Below are 9002 nucleotides of genomic sequence, written 5' to 3' on the forward strand. Positions count from 1 at the left end.
CAGACATGTGGGCAGCAGGAGCAGGCTCTACAGGAGATGGGGCAGCACCTCAGCCAGTCAGTACTTCTTATTTTATCATCTTTTCTTTTGTGTGAAAACGTGTACCATTTCATTTCACGAGGCTTTGTGTTGCTTTCATCTTTGTCAAAGGTCCAAACTTAAGATGGAGGACTTCAAGGAGGTCAACAAAGCTCTAAAGGTACAATGTGAAGAATGGTCTACTAGTAAGATTGATGCGGTATAATTTGAAAAAGATCCTGATCAGTCCTATCTTGTATGTTTTTCGTTGCTCCCATCAGGGCCACGCCTGGCTTAAAGACGATGAGGCAACTCAATGCAAGCAATGCGAGAAGGAGTTCTCCATCGCACGCAGAAAGGTAGCCTTTTTTTTCTTCATTGCATTTTAGTTGTACTTCTATTATGTGTCTTCACAGCAATGTCAAGGAGGTGTCCATGTTTGTGTTGCAGCACCACTGTAGAAACTGTGGAGACATCTACTGCAACACCTGTTCCAGTAATGAGCTGGCCTTACCGTCCTACCCCCGGCCCGTGAGGGTGTGCGATGTGTGCCACGCCCTCCTGCTGCAGAGAAGCTCCTCCACAGGTTCCTGACAAAACACCTACAAGCTGTGATGTTTCTCCTACAGCTGCACATACTCACCCACTATGTTTTGGAAGTTATTGAGTTAGAAGAATGTCATCAAATCTAAGCAAAATGTGATTTGATGTTCCATTTCCACTGTTGCCTGAAATTCAGGAGCATTGGTTCATCTGTATTAAGTTAAGGGCCACCTTTTAACACTGATGGGATGAGCTGATATAGTTTATGCATACGATGTTGAGACTTGAGTTTGCTTAGAGGTTGAAATAATTTAGGATATTTATGTGATTTATGTTTGTTTTGGCTGGAATAACAATAATTTGGTAATTGACAAATCGACTATTTTAAATTGTGTAGTTATTCAAATGGTGGTTTTACATTACGTTGAGGTCCCAACAATACTGTTGGTTACTGAGGATTATTAGTGTGATCCTGATGGTGAACCAGTGTACTTCACTTCCATAATATTCATACTTGTCATGCATCTACTAAATCTTTACAGCTATGGCCCCAGTGCTGTTACATGCAAAATCATTGTATAAATGACTGTAGAATGTTAACAAATCTATTTTAGAATGTATTATTACTAAAGGGTTTTGTGGATTGTGTCAACTGCTACAAAGCCATTTTCTTAATTAATTTGGGGTTGCTGACCAAAACTTTTTTATCTAGCTATTTGATAAATGAATAAAACCTCCTTTTTTGCAATGTTTGTTTCAATTAGATATTCCAGACTAGTTTATTCACTTTGTGCACAGGAAATACAAATAGCATTTGAAGCAGTAGAAACCTTCATGTCAGCAGATTTGAAATTCACTTGCCCTCGGCATAGCCCTCATCCAGAAAAATAAAATAAGAATCAATCATACCTTTAGAGAACAGAACATGCTTTGACCATGTGAAGACTCAAATTTCAATGCGGATTAACAGTTTAACTGGAAATTAAAAAAAAAAAAAAAAGGCTTATGTAGAAGGTGAAACAAGGTCGAAACATCAGTAAATACCAGACACTTTCAGATTTTTTGTTTTGTTCATGAACTCAGACATTGAAATGAATGTTAACACCACCAGCACAGGATGAGTTAACATTGGGGAACAGCCAGGTTTATGGAGAACAATAACAAAAACAACACACTTCCTTGTAATGAACATGTAAATCTGTGAGGAATGGGGAAGACAAACAGCGCTTCGCTCTGACACTTAGTGACACCAGATGATCTCACTTCTCTCTGAAGATCATCCACTTAAAAAAAATACAAACCCTACCCCCTCAATATTTTCATAACCTCACCTGACCCTACCCTATGTTAACTAGGTGAGACTTGCATTTCCAGTCCTTCCAGCAAAATGCTGAGTTAAAAAAAACAACATCAAATTAAGGAAAATAATCTACATTCCCCATCCCCCGCTCAGTCCATTCATAGAGCCTCTGCTTCCTCCTCCTCCTCCGCCGTAGTAACTGCTTCCCATTCCGCCCTGGTTACCTAACAAGAGAGAGAATACAAACTATAGGACCGAGTAGTTCCTCAAGGTGTCATACACAGAAACACAATGCAATTATGTCCTTTCAAACTAAAACAAATATACAGCCAACGTTTTGTCCTCAGGGTTTGCTATGGTACATAGTAATACTTGATTTTGCATTTAATAAGTGGTTTCAAAGCAGGAAAGGTTTCACTTTAGTGTAAATGTAGAGGAAACCTATTATAATAGAGCCGACACTCACTGTAGTCACTGTAGCCGCCCATATTGCCCTGGCTGCTGTATCCACCGGAATACCCTGAGCTCAGCTGGCCACCGCTGTAAGACGACTGGTTCCCTGTAGAGGAGACAGATCACATCCGGTTCAGAAAGACTTACAGAATCCTAACTATTTATAGATGCTGTGCTGATTTTGTGCAAGCATTTTCACCCAAACAACATACGCCACTTGTCTCGGAAACTCACCCATGCCACCCATCATCTGGCTGCTGTAGGCTCCGTTACTTCCACCTGCCGTTGAGTTCAAGAACAGCTCCACGTAGCGGTGCTCTGAGGGGCAGCGAGAGAAACCATAACCGTCAATATGAAAACTCAGTCACAGGGTTGAAGTTTTTAAAATCACGAATTTCAAACTCACGCATGTTAGCTTTGTCTTTGGACATGGCTGCAACGGCATCTTCGTGTGTTGCAAACTCTACATCTGCCTCTCCGGTCACCCGGCCATCTGGGCCGATCTCGATATGTACCCGCACCGGATTCAATGGTGAGAAGAACTAAGACATACAAAAAAATGGACACGTTAACATATTTGTGTAAAATAGGACCTGCACATCTGCAATATGCACAGAGGGAAGGCAATTTCAGCACTCCAGTGGTTGTACAGATATTTTGCAGTCGTTCCTCTGACTTACATTGTAGATGTCTGTCTCGGTGGCTCTGTAGGGCAGGCCCCTCATGTGGACACAGTGGCCTGTCGTGCTCTGGAAGGAAGAGCCGCCATCGCTATATCGTCCATCCGATATACCTAAACGTTTGTAATCTAGATTAACACAAGGTTTTATGAGGACTCTACATTTGAATCTTATTGTGCAGTGTTAGCATGAAGGGACATAGGGTAAGTGATGCTCCAAAACCATTGCAAACAGTAACTAAAAATCTGATTTCAGTTTATATTCAGTCCACATGAGGACACCCACCTCCTCCATAGCCGCCGCCGCCTCCCCCACCGCCGCCGCCGCCGCCACCACCACCACCACGACGCATTCTCTCATAGGATCCTCGGCCCATCATGTTGTAGCCGCGACCACCCGAGGGCCGGTCATAGGGGCCAGGTCTCTGCATGCCCATGGGCTTCCGCTGGGGTTCGTAATGGGTCCGCACCTCAGCACGGCTACTCTTGAAGATCTCAATGTACCTGAGAGCATAGAGATACCACAATTAGGGCATGGGGAATGAACCGGCCCAGGCCAGGCTGCATTTGCTCAATACTGATGCAACTGGGCTATGCAGATGCTGTCATGGTGTAGTCCATAGGTAGAAATATCTTAGAGTGCTTGATGCTAGCTAATACAGTAAATAAAAAAAGAACAACTTATTAACTGAGTTGCAAAAAGTAAACTGTCCAAATTCAAGAGGGCCTTATGGACTTTTACACTTTTCTTATAGTTACCTGAAGTGAGTTTTATAACTGATTCAATAAAGCATCCTGTGTCCTTGCCATGACAGCCATTCTCCTGGTTTTAGAGGGACAGAGAGGGCTCCAACCCTTCTGCAACTCACTAAGCATTACCTGCGACAGTGGGCTCCAGATCCATGTGTACAGTGGCCCTCTGATTTTACCACCAGGGAGAATCCTTACCATTGATCAACCTGGACTGATGTTTAGTGCTGAGACACCATTTGTCCTCAAAATTAAGCATGTACTCTAGTTAGCGACTCGTGTCATACTTGTGAATGGTGCCCAAGCACTAATCTTCCCATTGAACATTGTGAATGTGTGCCGTATTTCAGGGTAAATTTGTGTTTGCATTTGTAGGAAATATTAATTAATGTAGTGTCCGATTTGCATTTCGTTCAGATGTTAAGGGTGCACACCATAAGAAAAGCAACTTATCCAGCCAACCAACCAACCATCCCCACCTGTGCCCTATTCTTTCCTTGTGTTTCTTTAGAGCCTTTTCAGCTATATCCTGTGAAGCAAACTGCACGAAGGCCTCCCCCGTACTCCTCCCCTGGATGTCCACCGGCAATGTTATCCCATTTGGCACGATTTCCAACCCTTCAACCCAAGGACAGATAACCCCAGCAGGGGACATATTAAATCACATGCCCAATCACAGAGAGAACTTTCTCTAAAGAGAGATAGAAAACTTATGGAAAACTCTATACATCATCACACATACCAGTTCAGTTTTTATCCAGTGACTGGCCATTTAAAGGAATCATATTTACTGTGTTTTGGGGATAAAATAGAAATGAGAGGATAGAGGAAGAATATGGAAAGGGGCACTGTGTGGGACATCGGAATAGTATTGGTGTGTTGATGAAGAGAGAGAGAAAGATCCTGGTGGGTGACATGAGTTAAAATTACTGTTGGCTCAGTAGGAACTAATCTAAAACTTGTCGAACAGTGTTTATAAGAATAATGTATTCAAAAAGACAAGGGTGTGAGTAAATGGGGGGGGAGGAAACAATGGTACTGGGGTTAGAGACTGTCTAGTCAGTGATGAGTGGGACCCATTCCATCATCAGTACATTATCAGTAGGCACAGACAACTTAAATATTTAACTACGCCTTCTTACAACATCAGACCCAATGAAAGAGAAAAAAAAGTGATTAAAATGGGCTTATGATAGATATGATGGGCAAAGATGGGAAAGGGTGTTTGAATAACAGATTTCAGCCACTGAGCTCAACATAGTCTTTAAATAATTCCTCCATTTAAATTCTAACTTGCTTCCTTTTCTGGCGCCATTTCCTCTCTGATCATAAATTCAAAAACAACGTCTGCTATACGACAATGTTGTAATATACATCAGGGTGGTAATCATTTTCCAATTGCATATCGACTTCTTTGTAAAATCAGATGCAAGAATGGCTACGTGTCCATTGGAGAAAGGAAACAAGAAGAGGAAGATCGGGGGGGAAAAAGAAACCAACTTTACATTGAGGAAGTTTTACAAATCAACCACTGAGCAAGGCTTTTTTTACCTGAGAAAAACTGTACTATCTCCTCCTTGCTGCAGCCAAAAGGAAGGCCTCGGAGCCGGACAAGCCCATCTCCTGCTGTTTCTGGACAGTTTGGACCAGTGTGCTTCATGACCCAGTCCATCTCCACATTGTTGGATTTAAAAACTGTATCACAGGACGTATAACAGTCAGCCACCACAGCATGAAGTTTAGACAATTCCTTAAAAAAGGAGTCATTATCTGTAAGCAGTTTTACACACCCTCGACATATCTGTGACCCATAGTTTCTCTGTCCTTCTTCACTGCAATCTTTAGATCTTCCTCGGTCTCCATTTCGACGAACGCCTCTCCGCTGGGACGCCCCTCTCTTGTGTAGGTGAAGTGGATGCCACCTCCATTGCTGATGATTTTGCACTCTGCATATATAACGTATATTATCAAATCAATTCTAAATTTCTTAAATTACAGAAATACCTTCTTAGAAAACTAGAAATACTTACCCGAGAAAAACCTCTGTACTTCATCCACTGAGCAGGACCATGGGAGACCCCTGATGCGTACCACATATCCTTCATCGGCCATGACTTTTCAGAAACTGGGGGGGGGAAATATGCGAAATCAGCACATACAACTATATAGATAATGCAGTCAAACCATAGATCAGTAGTGCCAGTGAAGGTGGGTAGTAAGGATACAATCTTCTGTCATGGTATTTAACCCCATATTACTTATTACATTAGTCATTTAGCAGACGCTTTTATCCAAAGCCACTTATAAGAGACAATAAGTGGAAGGCTCAGGGTAGTACTTCTTGAATATATACAAGTCTCTCTGCCATTTTCTCATCTAGTGTTCACATCCTGAATATTGGGACAATTCTTCAGTAGAACTGCTTTATATTGACCTCAAAGGCAAATTAGGGTTATTAAAACAGTGTTTCCCATCCACGTGCTAGTAAATGCTTTTCATCACAAATGGGAAATACTAACATTTATGGAATATAATGATATTTTGGTTAACATTATCTGCAGGTAAACCATATACATATATATTTCTATATGGCTAAGGTATTAATGTGACATGCTTGTACCTTCTCAAAAGGGAAACCCCATTACTGACTTTAACCTGGGCATCAATGGGCCTGTGTCACATTAATGTGGATTAGCAGCAGTTTTCAGTGCCATCTACAGGCCGTTTGCAAAGGCTATCCAGTATATGTTGCATTAAAAGCTTCTACAATGCAACAGACTGTTTAGGTCTAAAAACATGAATCGCAATCAATCAAGACAATTGCACGTGCGGGTTAAAAAAAAAAAAAAGCGCGAGCGCGGGACTGGTGCTCGTGACCGGCTAACTTTAGCAACACACTGCGAGGCTAAAAGCTACGTTCATCCGCCGCCATGCGGGGACCAAACGCGTTTAGATACTTTAGTAAAAGTCCCCAGGAGCCACATGGAGGGTCAGTAATTCATTTCAGACACAGCGCGTGGCCCCCCGCACGCTCACCACCGCACGCTCACCACCGCACCCGGGCAGGAGAACAAAAGCGGGCCTCTCACCCGGCGCCATGTTATCACTGCTAACAGCTAGCATCGGCTAGCTAACGGGATAATAACCACATGTGCCGCACGCACCAGTGGCTACGTTGTGCTGTTTAAGAAGGCAAAGTCTAAGTTTCATTTAGGCAAAAAGCAATTTGAACAATATCCACAGTAGTCACGTTACCTTGGTACAAACGTAGATGCCGCACGCCGGAGTGTGTGTGAGCAGACCTGCGTGATGCAGCTGAAACCTCGCGTTGGGTTGCCTGAACTCTCTGAGTACCCCCCTTTCAGACACCACAAAGAGACCCACTTTCCAAAGGGCAACGCAATCACGTTATTCAACAGCATGAAATACTTGGAGTACTACTGTTATAGGTTTTAGTCTCTTTGTGGGTTTTCAATCCTATCAAATTCCAGTGGTTCCGATTTTGCTAAACCCCCCTGTTATTTGTTATAATCCTGCGGTTGGGATTGACGGGAAATGCGGGATGTTGCATATACCTGGCAACCGGGGGGATAGCCAATCAGATCCGTTTAGCTGGAGACCACGCCCAGAAATGATGACGTCGCCGCCCGAGGCCCTGGCTGGCCGGGTGCATCTCCAGGCCTTTGGTTTCAAGTCATTTCGTCTACAGTGGTCTGTCACATGCAATGCCTTTTAACTTATTTTACGGCAGAACATGTGTCCTCCAGAGGTCACGTTTCATACCAAAGACAAATGGAGCTCATGTTGATCACAGCCATGTAAAAAAATCATAAACAGTAAGCTTGTTAGCCTTAGCTTATTGAGCCTTTGCTGATGGTTTTGTGACAAATGTGACTGAACTATCATCAGTTTAACATGTTGACGGGACTTATGAACGAGCAGCACTTACATTATTAACAACCAGCTAAACACATGTGTTGGTTTGTGTTGTGGCAGCCAAAAAGGCATGCAAGTAAGCCCATGGGTAACTTGTTGAAATCAGTGGATCACCTGAAAAGATTGATGCAGGAGAAATTTCCCTTTCTTCTGCAACTTCTGAAGTGCCTTTTAGCAAGGCATGTCACCTCCTCCTGCTTTTAGAGAAGCTTATAGTCGTCAGTTGCAGGACACTATAATAATGGTTACCTCCAGGAATTACTTTGTGTAGGCCTATCTCAGAGGCAGAAGGTGACAGATTGAAAGTTGAACAAATGAATTAAAGTAATGTAATTAAGAATAGTTTTTAAGTACTTGTTCTTGACTTGAGTGGTTTTATTTTCTGTTTTTTGTATATACTCCAAATACACATAATTGGGAAATGTAGCAATTTTTGCTCTTACTAGTTACTTTGCAATAAGTAATAAATTATGAGGAATGAGTTTTTTTAGTGTTGTCATGTCAACGTGTTTTAGCAGAAATACAAAATACCAGTATGAACCTGGAGATGTGCATAATACGTGTCCTTCAAGATACTACTTGACCATAATCAATAAATCATTAATGTCACATTCTACAGTGTATTTACTTTTGATTCTTAGATACATTTTAAGTAATACATGTTTACTTGTACATTAGGAAACTTGGGAGTTCAGAAGTTCTCGTGGGTTATTTCTATAGTGAAATATTGCTGCTTATTTACTTAAGTTAAGTATCCAGATGGATCTTCCAGTTCTGCTACATGAATTTGAAATACACAATGTTAAAAAGAAAACAGATGGTTACAATAATTATGAAGATTATCAAACAGTATAAATGTAACAGTTTACTACATGTTAGTATACAAATAGACAAATTTGTGTTCTCTTGTGTATTTAGTCAAATCTAATTCAATGACATATTCATTTTCATGCAAATGCATCCTAGGAGGGAAACAGACACATTTACAATGAGATCCGACTCTTTTTGATTATGCAATCACTGGAGTTGACAAAAATAAATGTTCCATCAATGAAAAACCCACACATACTTTTTCCTTACCTAATAAAAAAAATATAACTAACAACAACTTACAAAGAGGAAAGGCATTCTAGAAACTTTGTCGACTGAAACTATTCAGAGGGGTACTTCAAAGCAGGGTAGTTTGCTTCAATGGTTTGGAAATGTTTGATATTTGTGGGTGAAGTCACTGGTGAAACTCACGTGTGTTTTTGTCTCTATTACATGCCTAAGTCATCTAGGAATACACAATACTTATTGTATTCGTATTAGTTTGTTGCACTT

The 9002-nt window shown here is 41.5% G+C and overlaps 2 protein-coding genes across 4 annotated transcripts in view; one reads left to right on the top strand and one right to left on the bottom strand.

Moving 5' to 3' along the window:
* The window catches only part of rufy1 (RUN and FYVE domain containing 1), a 7786-nt gene extending 6525 nt beyond the window's left edge, over positions 1-1261 (top strand). Inside the window, exons 14-17 of the mRNA XM_054597239.1 lie at positions 1-56; positions 151-199; positions 300-377; positions 469-1261. The exon at positions 1-56 is cut by the window's left edge and continues 39 nt beyond it. Of these exons, the coding sequence (XP_054453214.1) occupies positions 1-56; positions 151-199; positions 300-377; positions 469-612 (327 nt within the window). The 3' untranslated portion in view covers positions 613-1261. The remainder of the gene's footprint in view (positions 57-150; positions 200-299; positions 378-468) is intronic.
* Positions 1262-1328: 67 nt separating this feature from the next.
* hnrnph1 (heterogeneous nuclear ribonucleoprotein H1) lies at positions 1329-7264 on the bottom strand. Of its 3 annotated transcripts, none has more exons than XM_054597240.1 (11): positions 6999-7262; positions 5774-5868; positions 5534-5689; positions 5295-5438; positions 4223-4361; positions 3280-3497; positions 2995-3122; positions 2721-2856; positions 2549-2632; positions 2328-2420; positions 1329-2085 (listed from the first exon to the last, which is right to left on the bottom strand). In XM_054597240.1, exons 2-11 carry the CDS (start codon positions 5853-5855, stop codon positions 1991-1993), a joined length of 1275 nt encoding a protein of 424 aa, XP_054453215.1. In that variant the 5' UTR covers positions 5856-5868; positions 6999-7262; the 3' UTR covers positions 1329-1990. The 3 variants fall into 3 exon arrangements, with proteins under 3 accessions (XP_054453215.1, XP_054453216.1, XP_054453217.1); XM_054597241.1 differs by having other exon boundaries at positions 2995-3107; positions 5774-5870; XM_054597242.1 differs by having other exon boundaries at positions 2003-2089; positions 5774-5870; positions 6999-7264.
* Positions 7265-9002: the final 1738 nt, after the last annotated feature.

The sequence above is a fragment of the Anoplopoma fimbria genome, chromosome 4 (genome assembly GCF_027596085.1).
Source record: "Anoplopoma fimbria isolate UVic2021 breed Golden Eagle Sablefish chromosome 4, Afim_UVic_2022, whole genome shotgun sequence".
NCBI lineage: Eukaryota > Metazoa > Chordata > Actinopteri > Perciformes > Anoplopomatidae > Anoplopoma > Anoplopoma fimbria.